We start from the raw sequence: 19512 nt of genomic DNA on the forward strand, positions 1-19512 counted from the left end.
CTATCAATTGTGATGTAAAATCATCGAGAAATTATTTGACTTATGGGTCGTATATGCTATCTTGTAACAATATCAAACTATAACAATATTTTGTTAGTGTTTGTAGGTGATATGTTTTCATTTACTATGTACATTCACTAGAAAACTAGCTTAGAAAAAGTTCCTATGGCAAGAATCTAGAAAAGATGTTTTCATTTACTATGTACATTCACTAGAAAACTAGCTTAGAAAAGGTTCCTATGGCAAGAATCTAGAAAAGAAAAAAATTCATTTCAACCGATATGTCCTTAGGCATGATCATACATAACATAGAAATCACACTCAAAAAAAGGTTAACAATTAGGTAAAAAAGGTTAACAATTAGGTAGAATAGTAGCGAAATTATTTGCAAAAGATGGAAAATCTCTTTCACTTGAATTTTTGGTGACATATGGTTTTTTTACAAAAAGCTATGTAAACTAAGTCGGTGCCTAAATTCAGTAAATTGGCTTGAATCTAATCTTAAGTGATAAGCATACACACAAGAGATAATTACTTTCACACAAGCAACTTTTTGTGTAAAATCTTCATAAGTTTGTTTTATAATAATTTTCCTTCACGATTCTCTTTACTTTTCATTTCTCCCTTATTTTTTCAATTTTTTATTTTATGTATTTGCTATAAAATGACCTATCTTCTCATTAAAAAGAAAAAAAAAAAAACTTTTGATGCTTTAATCTATAACTTTTTTGGACTAATTCCTTAAATTTCAATATGAGTCAAATTATTGTTATTGGCACATTTTTCTTTCACAACCATAAACCTTTTCATTGGGAAAATTAATTTGTGTGATTATAAGAAAAAGTTGATATGTAGCATTGGATTCAAGTCCACAAGAAGTGGCTTCCATTCAACATGAGAAGAGAAATCCTAACCTTTGACCACTAATTCTTCCTATATCTTTCTTTACTCTTAGTAGTAGCCTATGATAAAACATCATTCACAAACATGCATAACAGAATAAAATGGAACAAGAAAAGAAGAGAAAAAATAAGGAAAACTTGGGATACATCATTGTCAAATGACTCATCAAACAGCACATGCATGCAATGCAAGATATTGATAAGACATTACAAACTTCATTTCTCTTATACTCCATAGTGTGTGTGATTTATTGTGATTTCCCTTAATTCCCATTTCAAAGTGGAACACAACTGTTATCATCTTATTCCTTCCTCAGTTTGTGGTTAGTTTATTAAAGCTACATGTAACCTAACAATAATGTATAGCCTCCCTTTTTGACTTTTTGGTCCTCAATAGGTTGCAATCACCTTGTAATGTGGCCGATTTTCCATCTTTTGCAAATAATTTCGCTGCAATTTCTGCTATTCTAGCTAATTGTTAACCTTTTTTTGAGTGTGATTTCTATGTTATGTATGATCGTGCCTAAGGACATACCGGTTGAAATAGATTTTTTTTTTCTGTATTCATGCCATAGGAACTTTTTCTAAGCTAGTTTTCTAGTGAATGTACATAGTAAATGAAAACATATCACCTACAAACACTAATAAGATATTGTTATAGTTTGATATTGTTACAAGATTTTACATCACAATTGGTAGGTCAAATATCTCTGTACATAGCACTAAGCATGCAATTCCTTTGGAAGCTTCAGCACAACTTTCTATCTGTAAGTCCAAATATCATTTTCAGCCATTTGAGATTTTGAAATTTCTATTAATACCAAATCTGTAACTTTGAAAGCAGAACACATAATGAATAACCCTTAATAGAGTCATGAATCATGACAAACAACTTTTAAAAATTTAGAGTAAGTCAATTGATTACAAACCTAAATTGTTCAATCCTAAGAGAGTGTATGAAGAGTTCCATCTCCACCTAAACCCACGGAACTACTAACAACATACCAAAGCCACATTATTGTCTACCATTTTTACCCCCCATATTACAGTACACTAGTTCAATGAATAAACACTGTACAAGATTGGAAAAAAAAAGTAAAAAATACCCTTTTTTTTTAAGGAAAGGAGAGTACTCGAGGCCTGGCTTGAGTTGGTATGACTTCAGCATAAGTATTGCATTACTTCCTGCCCAACCTCCCCTAGATGCTGCTGATGCTTTGCCGCTGCAGCCTTATCAGCAGCCTCCCGCTTCAATGCCCTCTTAGCCCCTCTACCTGTTGCGACTTTTTCAGCTGCCTCTTTCTTTTTTGGCTGGCGAGATGATGAACTTGCGGGACTGGCCTTGCTTCGAGCCGCCCAGATCTGACATAACCATTGTCTCCCCATCTCCGGTTACCAATGCGAAGACTTGATGAGCTACCATAGTAAACTTCATCTAGATCATCATCATCCTCGTCTTCATACTCATAATCATATTGATATTGATAAAAATCTTCAATAGGATCTTAGGCATCTTCATGCTCCACGTGATTTTCGACCTTCAGAGGTTGAAACCATGCAGCCAATTAGTAGTAGAAAACAATATTGGCTTTCATCCTCAAAAGGTAGAGCACATACATAAACATCACATTCAATTAGTATCTGTGAAAGCATTGATAGACAATTTTGTACAATTCATTTTCAATAAGATAGCCGATTGCAGAAGATCAATCAAGCAACCTGAAAACTGAGGAAGTGAATTCTCAAACAGAAAAAAGAATTTCCATCTTCAACAACTATGCATCTCCAAAATAACATCAGAGATATCTAATCAATCTTTTTCACATTCTATATTCGTCAGCTAAGACTATTCTCTACATTTTTCTACTAGACAACTGAGACTACACCTAATGATAAGAAGTCCAAGCAAACAAATATAATAGTACAAGGGAGTCACTCAGATAAAGACGCGTAAAACGTCTTTTTTTTTTAAAGATGTTTTTTAATAATTAAAATTTAACATACTTTTGCATTTATATTTTGTGTAAGTAATATTTTCTGATTTATTAGTTATATTCATCAATATGTGTCTTCTTTTCTACGATTATCAACTTTCAAGGTATATTTTTCTATTTTGAACTCTTTTACTTTTAAGTTCTATAGCATGTCTTACATTCTATATTCATAGAATTATTACACACAACACATGATAACTTTTATTTTATGTCTTATATTCTATATTCATAGAATTATTTTTATACCTCTTAAACACTTACTGACTTGAGCGTCGGAGTGTCTTTTGCAGGTATCCACCCCCTTGTTCTCTCATTGCCGACGTATAACTCATATTGACGAGAAGCTTGAAGACATTCATCGACGGACGAGCTATACGCCGGTCAAACTCAGCAAGAACAAAAGTAATTAAAAAAAAAATTGATTAAAGAATATAAAAAAGAGCAAAACAAAAGGAAAATGATTATCCATACTCCTAATAGGTAGAGAGAAAGCTTGATGTTTGTGTTAAAACTTAAAAGCTTTCATTTGAAAGAGTGGGGGATGAGTGATAATGAAGATGGTGGCTAGTGGGACCTTCCCAGTATGAGTAACTATCAGTGGAGCAACTTAAGCACTCCACAAATGGAAGCTGCATTGTCAAGCAAAGCAACACCACCCTCTATTCCCCCCACTCAACACCAAAACTAAAAATTAAAAAATAAAAACAATTTTTTTATACCAATTTTTGTGTCAACACTCATTTTTAATTTTTTAATTTTTTATATACCAATTTTTCTATCTTTAAATTTTATAATTTCATCTGATATCTACAGACATTTAAACTTTACGTATAGATATCACTATTCAAAATTGAAAAAAGGACAAAAACATTACATCATCTTTTTCCTCTATTCATATTCATACCTCACTAACAATCATCCTTCATATATATATATATATATATATATATAATTTTTTTCTAATATAATTTCTTCCTTCCACCTACTACCACACATAAAGGCCTTAAAACTCCTCAACTTTTCTCCATTTTCACCTAAAGAAAAGGAAAAAAGGCCATTTCCATTGAACATTAACTTTCTCCTTCACTCTTTATTCATGCTTCTGCCTCAATTCATGGATTGATCTCATAAATACTCTTCAACCAACAAGATAATAGAATAAGGTTAACTAAACCTCTATCACCATTCATTCCATTAGGTAAGGGGAAAAAAAAACACTCTCTTCATGTTCTTTTCATGCTTGCTGCATAATTCTTTGTTTTCTTTTCTTTGATCATCTCTTCATCCAAAAGGGTATTGGAAATTAGACAACTTTTTTTTTTTCTGTGTTAATCAGTGATGATTGATGAACTAAATATACATAACTCTGTTTCTGTTCTGTTTCTGTTCTGTTTTTCTTCTAACTATGAATACCTTTATGGTTGATTAGAATGGATTCATTCAATTAAGGTCATCAAAGTAGCAGCTTCAGGTACAATGAACATGGCGAATCATGCGGCCGACGATGATAACGAAGAAGAAGATGAGGCTGGTGAGTTCTCTGGGGTTTTAGAGATCTTTGTTCACCATGCAAGAAACATTCACAACATATGCATCTATGATAACCAAGATGTGTATGCAAAATTCTCTTTCACATACAACCCTGATGAGACTTTATCCACAAGAATCATCAATGGAGGTGGAAAGAATCCAACATTCAATGAGAATCTAAGGATGAAGATCTCCAATGTTGATGATGCAGTTCTAAAGTGTGAGATTTGGATGTTTAGTAGAGCAAGGAATCACTTGGAGGATCAGCTTCTTGGATTCTCTTTGGTTCCAATTTCTCAAGTTCTTATTGGAAAAGGAAAAGGAAAAGTGACTCAAGATTATAGCCTCTCTTCCACTGATCTTTTCCATTCACCAGCTGGAACAGTTCAATTGACACTCTCCTTAGACACAAACAATTTTAATTTTGATTTGATATCATCCAAATCTGCGAAAACCTCTTCAATTTCTTCAGAAGTGGTGTTGCTTGACAGAAAAGTAACAGAGGTTATGGTTGATCCGGTTGAGTATTCGAGGATTGTGTTTCCTGATATTGGCGTGGCGAAGGAGAATCAAGAAATGGCAACTGAGTACTTCAATTCTTGCTCTTCTAGAGGGCTGCTACTGCCATTCCTTCGCCTCGGTGCAACCAATGACTGTGAAATGAATCCTGTTTCTCCAAATGAGAGTATTCATCAGAACTCAGGTTTCTTAAGCTCCACAACTACAAGCCTAAGTGATGATAGAGATAGAAACTCGTCCGTAGATTCGATTCAGAAAAAGAATAATTCTTGCAATGTTTCAATCAGTGTTATAGAAGGCAGTGTTAGTAACTCTCCAGATACACCAACTTCCAAGAAAGAAGGCGAATCCATGGACGAAAAAGAAAGCAAAGGAGAGTACTCAAGGCCTGGCTTGAGTTGGTATGACTTCAGCATAAGTATTGCATTACTTCCTGCCCAACCTCCCCTAGATGCTGCTGATGCTTTGCCGCTGCAGCCTTATCAGCAGCCTCCCGCTTCAATGCCCTCTTAGCCCGTCTACCTGTTGCCACTTTTTCAGCTGCCTCTTTCTTTTTTGGCTGGCGAGATGATGAACTTGCGGGACTGGCCTTGCTTCGAGCCGCCCAGATCTGACATAACCATTGTCTCCCCATCTCCGGTTACCAATGCGAAGACTTGATGAGCTACCATACTAAACTTCATCTAGATCATCATCATCCTCGTCTTCATACTCATAATCATATTGATATTGATAAAAATCTTCAATAGGATCTTAGGCATCTTCATGCTCCACGTGATTTTCGACCTTGAGAGGTTGAAACCATGCAGCCCTAAGTAGTAGGCAAACACTCTCCTCGAACATGCAGTCGTGGATGCTGTTAAAAGGGGGGAAAAAGAAATTAGTAGTAGAAAAACAATATTGGCTTTCATCCTCAGGTAGAGCACGCACGTACATAAACATAACTTCAATTAGTATGTGTGAAAGCAATGGGAGAAAGGAAACTGCAAGACAGCATTGATAGACAATTTTGTACAATTCATTTTCAATAAGCTGAAGATCAAGAACATCATTGTATTTCTAGCTTCAGCAATCAAGCAACCTTAAAACAGAAAAAAGAATTTCCATCTTCAACAACTATGCATCTCCAAAATAACATCAGAGATATCTAATCCATCTTTTTCACATTCTATATTAGAAGTGTCATATGTACCATACTATTTTCTACATTTTTCTACTAGACAACTAATGATAAGAAGTCCAAGCAAACAAATATAATAGTACAATTATTTCACTTCAAATGTTGAAAAAGGTAGAAAGAAACAAGGGGCACTGGACTGTATAGATTGAAGTAGTATAGAGAGAAAATATAATTTTTTTTATAATTAGTTTTTATTATTTTATTATTATTTATAATGTGAGTCTTACTTTTATTAATCTCTCTTTTTTTTTTTGTCTGTCTATAATAAACTTAAATCTTTTAAGCTTTTCTGATGTGCACAAATAATAATTTATAAATATGCCTCATATGGGGTTTTAATAGTAATTATTATTTTTTTACATTTACCACGAGTTCCTTTCGATTTTTCTTCTACGCACTCCATTCAACCCTAAGTCCACATTTTTCTCCATCCTCTGCCACCGTGACTGCGTCTTTCTTCACCGCCGTCGCCGCCTGAAGCTCTGCTCTGTTCAACTGGAGCTATAATTCAGATTTCCTCTCTCAACATTGTGCTTCATTTCTAACTTGATTTTTCGATGTTATGAAAAGAAAAATCATATTTTTACTTGTCAATGTAAAGTTAATAGTGTGATTTGTGTTTGGAAGTTGATTTAGGGTTTGATCAATGAGTTCCTGGATTTGTCAATTGCATAGAATTTTTCAATTAAGAACTTAAAGCAATTAAAAAAATGGTGGAAAGAAGCTGTGATATTTTTCTGTATCTCCTCAGCCCAATACCTCATTGTCTCATTCATTCTCAGTATCTCTCTTCTCTCTTCGCGTCATTCGTCTTCAGCCTCAGAGTGGTGGCGTGGGTCTCAGCGAGTCAGCATCCTCGTCAGCGCTGTGGTGCTCTACTTCCAGAGTTTCAATGGAGCCTCAGACTTAGGTATATATGAATTTGCTTCATTGATTGATTTCATTTTTTTTTTGTTCCTTTTATGTTCTTGCTGTATGAATCTGTTTCGTTGAATTCATTCAATTATTTTTTTGTTATACTTATTTTTTGTTAAGGTTTTTTTGTATGAGTTTATTTCATTCATTTCATTCAATTATTTGTTTTGTTATGATTATTTGGTTGTTTGAATTTTTTTGGGTTCTGTTTATGAGGGTTAAAAAATTTTGGTATTTGTTTTTATGATTTTGATTTTAATTTCTGTGGTTATGTTTCTGTTCATGATGTTTTAGTTCAATTTCTGTGTTTATGTCTCTTAAATCTCAGGGGTAAATGATGATGATGAGGCGGAGCAGAACCATCCATTGCATCAATCAAAGAAGAGTTTAAATTCCTTTGTTTATGTTTCTTTAAAGTTATGCCTGGTCCGTTTGTGATGTAACAGAATAATTTTGAACTGGCCTGACTCAATCTTGTGTTTGATTTATATAATAAACATATTCTTAATAATTTTTTGTAGTTCAAAATTTGTTAGCAAAGTTAGCAGTGTACCAAAATGTGTAATTTGGAACTAGATTATTCCTATGGATTTCTTTCCATAGTAGTCGGATCTCTGACAGGGCAGAATATTTATAGGACAGGATAGAAACTCTGACATTTGAGGTTGTGTTCTCTGCCTAAGTGCCTAACTGTTTCAAAAATGATTTCTGCTTGTTTATTCAAGGTTCTTCGTATACTGAACGGTGACATGGTCATGGACACGAGTTTGCAGATGCAGCACCATTACAGCGGTCCTCTGTTAGAAGAGCCACTTGAATCATTCAGTGGGAAGCTATCTCTTGACAAATACATGCCTGCATATTGGAATAGGGACAACAAAGCAAGAAGGACTTCATGTGAATATGACATTTAAAAAGGGGTCAATACTTGATGATCAAAATTGAAAAATGCTTTTTACTGGTTATGCTAAATATGTTTATTTTCTCGCCTATTTTGTAGTTTTGCATTTTTCTAGCTATCTTTCTACAGTGAGATCTAATTTTGCATTTGTGTATAATAGCAGGGTGAAAGTAGGATCGGTAAAAAATATAGAAGCTTTTGAAATTCTTCTCAGTAGCTACATCGCACACTAAAGGCAAGAACAGAACTTTTTGTTGCTAGAGTTTTTATTTTGGCATGTTGAACATACTTTGTGAGGCAAGAAAAGATCCTTTATTGGTTGGTATAGCATAAGCCCATCACTAGCTAGTAGCTGGAATCATTCAGAAGGCTATAGAATAATGTGGATGCATGGCTATGATGTTTGAGTTCTTTTTAATCTTATGATGGTTTCTATTTGAATGCAGGTAAGCACTGAATGTTCTTATGCACAAAAGATTGTTGCATTTGGCTCACGATCCCGTTAATAGGCCTGCAATTGAATTCATGCTTTAGTGGTGTTATTTAGTTTAGAGTAAGGCATTGCATATGAAACAGTTTGGCATATAGTCATTGTTTGACCATGCCGTCTTCTTTTATAAGATTTGATGCTGGTATAGTTTGGATGAAGTATGATGTATCATTGATATTTTCTTTTCCGAATTGCTTTTAAGTAGTTTTTTAATTTTTATACATTAAGTTGTTACCGTTGAATGAATAATCTATTTTAGACTTTTAGTTAATCATATTGCAAGTCTTCAACATTGCTTTATATTGAATCCTTCGTGGAGCCTAAATGATGAAAAATTGATGAAAAAACTTAACCATTCTTTTTATACTTACAATATACAGTTTTGTATGATTTTTTTGTGTTTTGATCTTACATCCTACACCATATCAAGAAAACTTTGGTTAATATTTTACCTCCAATTCAGCCACCGAAGCTTTATGCCATGCTAAATTGCCATTCAAATCAGTTATGCAATTCAAAAGCTTTTCACGAACAATTTCATGACAAGAAAGTTTTATGTCTGTCAAAGATTTGTCTAAACCAAAGCTACTAACCACATGAAGAATATAGCTCAAAAATTTGGAAGATGTCATTAATATATATGCATGAAAGTAATAATTCTTCAGATATCAACCTCAAAGTTGCAAGAAATCCAATATGATTTTGACAAGGAAAAAGAGCAAGTTTCTTGGCCAAAGAAAAAAGTTATCCAAATTTATTGAATTCAACTATACACATAGAATTTGGATTCTCTAAATTTTAAATTTTCACTTTAGAAGGTAAAGTGTGATCTCTCACTCTTAAATGGTTTCTCTCTCATTTTTTCTTGGTCCCACTTATAAAATAAATGGTGAGAGATTACACTTTATCCCCTAAAGTCAAATTCAAAATTTAGAGAATCCAAATCCATACACATAACATCATAAACAACCAATTCAATATAATAAAAAATAAAAATGGAACAAAAAGAATCATCTAGGTTCACTAATAACAAAACTGAACTCTTTAACTCAAATAAAATGAAATTATTCAATAAAATAACAATTGAGACATTCTTTCATCCATTTTCTTAATATATCAGAAGATAGTGATAACTACATTTCTTTTCAAGAATGACACAAAAGTTTATTAGTAGAATGAAACAAAAATATGCTAAAAGGTTTTATGACCACCTGCTCCCAATCTCCATTGGTGAATGAAATTTCACTCTTGATTCTGATGCCTCTATTGTCATGGACTTAACTTAGACTCACCAAATTAGAAGTTTAATAGACCTAAACCACACAAAAGTAAAAACAAGCCAATAAGTCAAAATGAGAGAATACTGAACCAAGCTTAATGCTCATGCATTTAGTTATTCTTCCTAGTTCTTTGAATAGTAAGAAGCATTTGGGACATAATGGTCAGAGGGGATATATTTCAAGAGTAGTGGACTTTCAAATTTCCATGGCAAGGCTCAAAGGAGTTGACCAGAATAGTTTTGCTGTCATATTTGATTGTTCAGATTTAACTATTGAAACAAGGCAGGTAGGTAACCATAGAAATTTACAATTTATTCTAACACAAAGGAGGAAAATCACAATAAACTAATTAACGTCTTCTACAAACAATAGAATCATAATGAAAAAATCAACAAAATTGCAACCCATGAAGCCCCCTTTGATATCCACATAATCAGAAATTGAATGCAAGTACTATGTAAATTCTTATTTTAAACCTTCTTCCAGTAATATAGCATAAAATTTCCAGAATTAAATCTTTGTACACAAAAAATTGTTATCGTACAATCTGCAATTGTGATTTTGTTGAATTTGCTTTTCATATTATAGTAATTACAATCTTGAGTGTAGTTCTACTGAGATCTAACAAGTGATTTCTCAGAAATTTTGAAACATATTATATCCTTTAATTTAATTTTTAAAAAGTTTTAAATTAATATCATCTCAATCGTTGGATTTTTTTTAACATAATTCAATGATCTTAATTACATGGTGCATCAGATGTGCCCAAAATGCTTGAGCTGATTTTAGACTGACCTCATTTTATAGCAAATACATAAAATAAAAAAATTAAAAAAATAAGGGAGAAATGAAAAGTAAAGAGAACCATGAAGGGAAATTATTACAAAACAAACTTATGAAGATTTCACACAAAAAGTTGCTTGTGTGAAAGTAATTATCTTTTAGTGTGTATGTTTATCACTTAAGATTAGATTCAAACCAATTTACTGAATTTAGGCACCGACTTAGTTCACATAGCTTTATGTAGAAAAACCATATGTCACCAAAAATTCAAGTGAAAGAGATTATTAAACCAAATGGGAAAGTTTGGAAAATTTGCATTTAAAAAGGTGGATTCATATGCTGAAAATTGCTTTTGGAAATTGTATTTTTATATATAAACTAATCATATATCATATATTAATTAATGAAAAATGTGGGTGGATATAACATATAATAAAGGGGGTTGAATTTAGTTCTTCTCTTGATGTCATATAATAGGACTCAGGACTACTCTATAGTGTTAGGTTTGCCTAACATGTTTAAGAAAAAATGTTTAGAAATATAAAACCAAAGCAATATCTCCATTGTTTTGACAAATAAATGCCCATAAGACTACAAGAGATTGCACTTTTTGTGTTACAAATAATAATAGAGTAATACTCGACAATCAAATTTTTTTTTCATTTAACATTAAATTTTTTTAAATTATTTTATTTATATTAAATGATAGTTCTAAATAAAAATTTTTTAATTCTAAATCCTAAATTATAAACTTAAACACTAAAGTTAGCTAATAATGACTAACTAAAAATTAATTCCACATAAAAATATGATTGTCAAAATATTGACTTAGTTATTTATTATTTAAAAAATTTTATAAATACATACATATATGTGTTTGTTTATGAGAATAGTAGAACAAAACATTGAAAATAAGATACAAGGGACATAGACATAAAATTTTATATTTTTGTATTCTGTTTGATAATAAATTAGAATAAATTATAAAAATTTAATTTATTCTCATTTTTTTTATTAAAAAAAATTTGACAAGAAAAATGTAATATTTATAAAAAATTAATAAGAATAATAAAAAAAAATAAATCGTATTCTTTTTTAGTGTTTCTGTGTTCTTAGGATGGATACAAAATACACTAATTCAGTATTTGTTGACACACAATCTCTATTCATGTCTCATCGTCAAACACGATTTTATATTATAAACAAACGCAGCCTAAGTAATAATATATAAAACTCTTTTTATAGTTTTGAGTGAATAGGAATTCAAAGGAATTTTAAAAAAAAATTGATTAATGAATATAAAAAAGAGCAAAACAAAAGGAAAATGATTATCCATACTCCTAATAGGTAGAGAGAAAGCTTGATGTTTGTGTTAAAACTTAAAAGCTTTCATTTGAAAGAGTGGGGGATGAGTGATAATGAAGATGGTGGCTAGTGGGACCTTCCCAGTATGAGTAACTATCAGTGGAGCAACTTAAGCACTCCACAAATGGAAGCTGCATTGTCAAGCAAAGCAACACCACCCTCTATTCCCCCCACTCAACACCAAAACTAAAAATTAAAAAATAAAAACAATTTTTATATACCAATTTATATACCAATTTTTCTATCTTTAAATTTTTCTTAATAATATATATACATATTATAATACATATACCAAGTTTTAATTTTATTTATATTCAATTTATTTTAATTTTAAAACCACTCAATTTTAAATCAATTATATTTTATTTAACTATAAATTTTATTAAATATATACAAATTAAAAATATAAACAAAAAAATTTTATTAATCACAATTTATTTTTTCTTTTCATGATTATATGATATCTATTAATATTATTTTTTCAATAAATACTTTTAGTATATAATAATAGGTAAAGACTCACATGCAATTGTCTTCATATAAAGTTGATAGTTAAAAATCCTTAGATTATATTTAGTTAAACTTGTCAAATTATCTAACGATTCTTAAATATCAACTTGAGTTTTTACCTATAATAATATAATAATAAAATAAATATATATACCGGGTTAACCGGTTCGACCAGTGACCCACCGGTTAAACCAGTGACCCAGTGACCCAGTAATCTGACCGGTTCGATCACCGATTCGGTTCTGATAACTATGTGTAACACGTCTCGGCGTGTTAAAAATATCTTCTGACACCACCAATCTGCAAATACACACACTGCAGGGCCGTCAAAATGGGCTAAACCCATCGGGCCAGCCCGTTTACCCGTTTAAATGGGCGGGCTTTGCCTCTAAAATTAAGCACGTTTAAATTTCGGGCTAAACGGGTTGAGCCCGATTAACCCGAAAAAAATGACGGGTTAAACGGGCTAGCCCGCGGGCTAAACGGGTGGCCCGTTTAAATTTTTTTTTTCATTTTTTTAAAAAAAGTAGCACTTTCAGCCCATATTTCTTTCGATCCGACCCGAAAACCGACCCATCAGCTAAAAATAATAATTTTTTTAATGGTTTTTGACCTAAAATTAGTATTTTTTGTCAAAAATATTTTTAAAAAAATAAAATAAAATGATAAACAGGCTGACCCGTTTAACCTACGGACTAACTATAAACGATCCGAATTAAAAAAATCTAACCCACAAATAAAACGGGCTTAAACGGACCAGCCTGTTTAATCCACAGATTTAACAGGCCGGACTAGCCCGTTTGACACCAATTTTAATCCCATAACCAAATTATTTTGCCCATCTTTGAATCTTTTGTTCCTTTTCTTTTCTAAACAAAAAAACCTTCATAACCTTCAGCTTCTGCTCATTTCCCCCAATTCGGATCTCTCTCTTCTCTCTCTCTCTCAATCGCTCACTATGTCTGCTCTTCTCACCAACGATCTTAACGATCTTTCCCTCAAGCCCCAGGTATTGTTCTTTTTTCTTTTCTTGTTCTTATTATTGTCAATTATTCAGTTCAATTCAATTCCCAAAAGTTAGGTTTTAGGGCATGTTCAGATTTTTCTTGAATTAATTTCAACACCGTAATGATTGGGGAAAAAACCACACAAATCCACAATCAATTTAGCTAAAACACAACGCCATTAAACATCAAGAACCAAAAGAAATCCCGAATTCAAGATTTTTCTGGAATTAATTTTGAATTCGGGATTTCTTTTGGTTCTTGATGTTTAATGGCGTTGTGTTTTAGCTAAATTGATTGTGGATTTGTGTGGTTTTTTCCCCAATCATTACGGTGTTGAATTGAATGGAACGGAATGGAATAGAATGTTCCTGTTGGTGATGTTGCTGGGTTTGTGTTGTTGTTGATTCAGATTCAGAGTGAAACAGGAAGTGAATGTGAAGGGGAGATTCGTGGGGTGGAAGGAGGTGGCGGGAACCATGTTCATCGTGAAGGTCTGTGCGCCATTTGCTTGGACAAGATTCTGCTTCAGGATACTGCTCTTGTAAAAGGTTGCGAGCATGCATACTGGTTTGTCTATGCTATTTCTCCCTCTTTTGATGCAGTTTATTATATTTTTATGTCCATTTCACTTGAACTATGGTTTTTGCTTGCTGTTGTTTGGTTTGTATGACTATTTGGACCTTATGACTGAAGGGAATTCACATTTTTCCTTCCCCTTCAAGAAATGATTAAAAGTGATTGACATGTAAATGGACTAAACACAAATATGATTTATGATTGGGTAATATGGCTTTGTTCGAGTGGGATAAGATTTTTTTGTTGTTGTTGTTGTTGTTGTCTTGTACTTTTTTTAATTCATGGGCTTGATTATGTTTTGTACTTTGTAGCGTGACGTGAATCCTTCGCTGGGCTACTTACAGAGAGAGAGTTACCTGCCCTCAGTGTAAACATCCATTCGACTTCCTCTTTGTCCATCGCTCGCTTGATGGCAGGTATTTCTGCAAGGCTTTGTTTCTTTCTACCTTTTTCAACATTTGAAGTGAAATAATTGTACTATTATATTTGTTTGCTTGGACTTCTTATCATTAGGTGTAGTCTCAGTTGTCTAGTAGAAAAATGTAGAAGATAGTCTTAGCTGACGATTATGGTACATATGACACTTCTAATATAGAATGTGAAAAAGATGGATTAGATATCTCTGATGTTATTTTGGTGATAAATGAGCTATTGATGCATAGTTGTTGAAGATGGAAATTCTTTTTTCTGTTTGAGATTTCACTTCCTCAGTTTTCAGGTTACTTGATTGCTGAGTAAACGCGCAGTGAAAGCTAGAAATACAATGATGTTCTTGATCTTCAGCAATCGGCTCTCTTATTGAAAATGAGTTGTACAAAATTGTCTATCAATGCTGTCTTGCAGTTTCCTTTTTCCCATTGCTTTCACACATACTAATTGAATGTGATCGCTGAAGTTATGTTTATTTATGTGCTCTACCTTTTGAGGATGAAAGCCAATATTGTTTTCTACTACTAATTCTTTTGTCCCTTTTAACAGCATCCAGGACTACATGTTCGAGGAGAGTGTTTGCCTACTACTTAGGGCTGCATGGTTTCAACCTCTGAAGGTCGAAAATCACGTGGAGCATGAAGATGCCTACGATCCTATTGAAGATTTTTATCAATATCGATATGATTATGAGTATGATGACGAGGATGATGATGATCTAGATGAAGTTTACTATGGTAGCTCATCAAGTCTTCGCATTGGTAACCGGAGATGGGGAGACAATGGTTATGTCAGATCTGGGCGGCTCGAAGCAAGGCCAGTCCCGCAAGTTCATCATCTCGCCAGCCAAAAAAGAAAGAGGCAGCTGAAAAAGTCGCAACAGGTAGACGGGCTAAGAGGGCATTGAAGCGGGAGGCTGCTGATAAGGCTGCAGCGGCAAAGCATCAGCAGCATCTAGTGAGGTTGGGCAGGAAGTAGTGCAATACTTATGCTGAAGTCATACCAAATCAAGCCGGGCCTTGAGCACTCCCCTTTGCTTAAGAAAAAAAAAAAAAGTCTTTTTTACTTAAATTTTTTTTTTTCCAATCTTGTACAGTGTTTATTCATTGAACTAGTGTACTATAATATGGGGGGTAAAAATGATAGACAATAATGTGGCTTGGTATGTTGTTAGTAGTTCCGTGGGTTTAGGTGGAGATGGAACTCCTCATACACTCTCTTAGGATTGAACAATTTAGGTTTATAATCAATTGACTTACCCTAAATGCAGATTTTAAAAGTTGTACATAATTCTTTATCATGATTCATGACTCTATTTAGGGTTATTCATTTTAAAAGTTACAGATTTGGTATTAATAGAAATTTCAAAATCTCAAATGGCTGACTTACAGATAGAATAGAAAGTTGTGCTGAAGCTTCCAAAGGAATTGCATGTTTAGCTGGTGAGTGGTCTCCCATCATTATCACTGTGTACAGAGATATTTGACCTATCAATTGTGATGTAAAATCATCGAGAAATTATTTGACTTATGGGTCGTATATGCTATCTTGTAACAATATCAAACTATAACAATATTTTGTTAGTGTTTGTAGGTGATATGTTTTCATTTACTATGTACATTCACTAGAAAACTAGCTTAGAAAAAGTTCCTATGGCAAGAATCTAGAAAAGATGTTTTCATTTACTATGTACATTCACTAGAAAACTAGCTTAGAAAAAGTTCCTATGGCAAGAATCTAGAAAAGAAAAAAATTCATTTCAACCGATATGTCCTTAGGCATGATCATACATAACATAGAAATCACACTCAAAAAAAGGTTAACAATTAGGTAAAAAAGGTTAACAATTAGGTAGAATAGTAGCGAAATTATTTGCAAAAGATGGAAAATCTCTTTCACTTGAATTTTTGGTGACATATGGTTTTTTTACAAAAAGCTATGTAAACTAAGTCGGTGCCTAAATTCAGTAAATTGGCTTGAATCTAATCTTAAGTGATAAGCATACACACAAGAGATAATTACTTTCACACAAGCAACTTTTTGTGTAAAATCTTCATAAGTTTGTTTTATAATAATTTTCCTTCACGATTCTCTTTACTTTTCATTTCTCCCTTATTTTTTCAATTTTTTATTTTATGTATTTGCTATAAAATGACCTATCTTCTCATTAAAAAGAAAAAAAAAAAACTTTTGATGCTTTAATCTATAACTTTTTTGGACTAATTCCTTAAATTTCAATATGAGTCAAATTATTGTTATTGGCACATTTTTCTTTCACAACCATAAACCTTTTCATTGGGAAAATTAATTTGTGTGATTATAAGAAAAAGTTGATATGTAGCATTGGATTCAAGTCCACAAGAAGTGGCTTCCATTCAACATGAGAAGAGAAATCCTAACCTTTGACCACTAATTCTTCCTATATCTTTCTTTACTCTTAGTAGTAGCCTATGATAAAACATCATTCACAAACATGCATAACAGAATAAAATGGAACAAGAAAAGAAGAGAAAAAATAAGGAAAACTTGGGATACATCATTGTCAAATGACTCATCAAACAGCACATGCATGCAATGCAAGATATTGATAAGACATTACAAACTTCATTTCTCTTATACTCCATAGTGTGTGTGATTTATTGTGATTTCCCTTAATTCCCATTTCAAAGTGGAACACAACTGTTATCATCTTATTCCTTCCTCAGTTTGTGGTTAGTTTATTAAAGCTACATGTAACCTAACAATAATGTATAGCCTCCCTTTTTGACTTTTTGGTCCTCAATAGGTTGCAATCACCTTGTAATGTGGCCGATTTTCCATCTTTTGCAAATAATTTCGCTGCAATTTCTGCTATTCTAGCTAATTGTTAACCTTTTTTTGAGTGTGATTTCTATGTTATGTATGATCGTGCCTAAGGACATACCGGTTGAAATAGATTTTTTTTTTCTGTATTCATGCCATAGGAACTTTTTCTAAGCTAGTTTTCTAGTGAATGTACATAGTAAATGAAAACATATCACCTACAAACACTAATAAGATATTGTTATAGTTTGATATTGTTACAAGATTTTACATCACAATTGGTAGGTCAAATATCTCTGTACATAGCACTAAGCATGCAATTCCTTTGGAAGCTTCAGCACAACTTTCTATCTGTAAGTCCAAATATCATTTTCAGCCATTTGAGATTTTGAAATTTCTATTAATACCAAATCTGTAACTTTGAAAGCAGAACACATAATGAATAACCCTTAATAGAGTCATGAATCATGACAAACAACTTTTAAAAATTTAGAGTAAGTCAATTGATTACAAACCTAAATTGTTCAATCCTAAGAGAGTGTATGAAGAGTTCCATCTCCACCTAAACCCACGGAACTACTAACAACATACCAAAGCCACATTATTGTCTACCATTTTTACCCCCCATATTACAGTACACTAGTTCAATGAATAAACACTGTACAAGATTGGAAAAAAAAAGTAAAAAATACCCTTTTTTTTTAAGGAAAGGAGAGTACTCGAGGCCTGGCTTGAGTTGGTATGACTTCAGCATAAGTATTGCATTACTTCCTGCCCAACCTCCCCTAGATGCTGCTGATGCTTTGCCGCTGCAGCCTTATCAGCAGCCTCCCGCTTCAATGCCCTCTTAGCCCCTCTACCTGTTGCGACTTTTTCAGCTGCCTCTTTCTTTTTTGGCTGGCGAGATGATGAACTTGCGGGACTGGCCTTGCTTCGAGCCGCCCAGATCTGACATAACCATTGTCTCCCCATCTCCGGTTACCAATGCGAAGACTTGATGAGCTACCATAGTAAACTTCATCTAGATCATCATCATCCTCGTCTTCATACTCATAATCATATTGATATTGATAAAAATCTTCAATAGGATCTTAGGCATCTTCATGCTCCACGTGATTTTCGACCTTCAGAGGTTGAAACCATGCAGCCAATTAGTAGTAGAAAACAATATTGGCTTTCATCCTCAAAAGGTAGAGCACATACATAAACATCACATTCAATTAGTATCTGTGAAAGCATTGATAGACAATTTTGTACAATTCATTTTCAATAAGATAGCCGATTGCAGAAGATCAATCAAGCAACCTGAAAACTGAGGAAGTGAATTCTCAAACAGAAAAAAGAATTTCCATCTTCAACAACTATGCATCTCCAAAATAACATCAGAGATATCTAATCAATCTTTTTCACATTCTATATTCGTCAGCTAAGACTATTCTCTACATTTTTCTACTAGACAACTGAGACTACACCTAATGATAAGAAGTCCAAGCAAACAAATATAATAGTACAAGGGAGTCACTCAGATAAAGACGCGTAAAACGTCTTTTTTTTTTAAAGATGTTTTTTAATAATTAAAATTTAACATACTTTTGCATTTATATTTTGTGTAAGTAATATTTTCTGATTTATTAGTTATATTCATCAATATGTGTCTTCTTTTCTACGATTATCAACTTTCAAGGTATATTTTTCTATTTTGAACTCTTTTACTTTTAAGTTCTATAGCATGTCTTACATTCTATATTCATAGAATTATTACACACAACACATGATAACTTTTATTTTATGTCTTATATTCTATATTCATAGAATTATTTTTATACCTCTTAAACACTTACTGACTTGAGCGTCGGAGTGTCTTTTGCAGGTATCCACCCCCTTGTTCTCTCATTGCCGACGTATAACTCATATTGACGAGAAGCTTGAAGACATTCATCGACGGACGAGCTATACGCCGGTCAAACTCAGCAAGAACAAAAGTAATTAAAAAAAAAATTGATTAAAGAATATAAAAAAGAGCAAAACAAAAGGAAAATGATTATCCATACTCCTAATAGGTAGAGAGAAAGCTTGATGTTTGTGTTAAAACTTAAAAGCTTTCATTTGAAAGAGTGGGGGATGAGTGATAATGAAGATGGTGGCTAGTGGGACCTTCCCAGTATGAGTAACTATCAGTGGAGCAACTTAAGCACTCCACAAATGGAAGCTGCATTGTCAAGCAAAGCAACAACACCCTCTATTCCCCCCACTCAACACCAAAACTAAAAATTAAAAAATAAAAACAATTTTTATATACCAATTTTTGTGTCAACACTCATTTTTAATT

At 32.8% G+C, this 19512-nt stretch overlaps 1 protein-coding gene, 2 long non-coding RNA genes and 1 pseudogene across 5 annotated transcripts; 2 read left to right on the forward strand and 2 right to left on the reverse strand.

Annotated features, from left to right (window-relative positions):
• Positions 1–1735: 1735 nt before the first annotated feature.
• On the reverse strand, positions 1736–2828 carry LOC148550205 (uncharacterized). The gene is made up of 2 exons (XR_015892455.1): positions 2622–2828; positions 1736–2440 (listed from the first exon to the last, which is right to left on the reverse strand). It is a non-coding gene; the product is annotated as an uncharacterized LOC148550205 (long non-coding RNA).
• Positions 2829–3877: 1049 nt separating this feature from the next.
• LOC148550206 (uncharacterized) lies at positions 3878–7580 on the forward strand. 2 transcript variants are annotated; one of them, XM_088495166.1, is made up of 3 exons: positions 3878–4094; positions 4326–7035; positions 7369–7580. In XM_088495166.1, exon 2 carries the CDS (start codon positions 4373–4375, stop codon positions 5456–5458), a length of 1086 nt encoding a protein of 361 aa, XP_088351292.1. In that variant the 5' UTR covers positions 3878–4094; positions 4326–4372; the 3' UTR covers positions 5459–7035; positions 7369–7580. The 2 variants fall into 2 exon arrangements, with proteins under 2 accessions (XP_088351292.1, XP_088351293.1); XM_088495167.1 differs by lacking the exon at positions 3878–4094 and having other exon boundaries at positions 4110–7035.
• Positions 7581–13207: 5627 nt separating this feature from the next.
• LOC148550207 (uncharacterized) lies at positions 13208–15671 on the forward strand (annotated as a pseudogene). Its single transcript, XR_015891963.1, has 4 exons — positions 13208–13378; positions 13786–13943; positions 14264–14368; positions 14931–15671. The product of XR_015891963.1 is annotated as an uncharacterized LOC148550207 (transcript).
• Positions 15672–17602: 1931 nt separating this feature from the next.
• On the reverse strand, positions 17603–18695 carry LOC148550208 (uncharacterized). Its single transcript, XR_015892276.1, has 2 exons — positions 18489–18695; positions 17603–18307 (listed from the first exon to the last, which is right to left on the reverse strand). It is a non-coding gene; the product is annotated as an uncharacterized LOC148550208 (long non-coding RNA).
• Positions 18696–19512: the final 817 nt, after the last annotated feature.

This window comes from Arachis ipaensis, chromosome B7 (assembly GCF_059453495.1).
Source record: "Arachis ipaensis isolate K30076 ecotype BB chromosome B7, ASM5945349v1, whole genome shotgun sequence".
NCBI lineage: Eukaryota > Viridiplantae > Streptophyta > Magnoliopsida > Fabales > Fabaceae > Arachis > Arachis ipaensis.

Bases quoted from the DNA above. Each gene is read 5' to 3' on its own strand.
- LOC148550206 (XM_088495166.1), top strand. From the start codon at position 4,373: ATGAACATGGCGAATCATGCGGCCGACGATGATAACGAAGAAGAAGAT.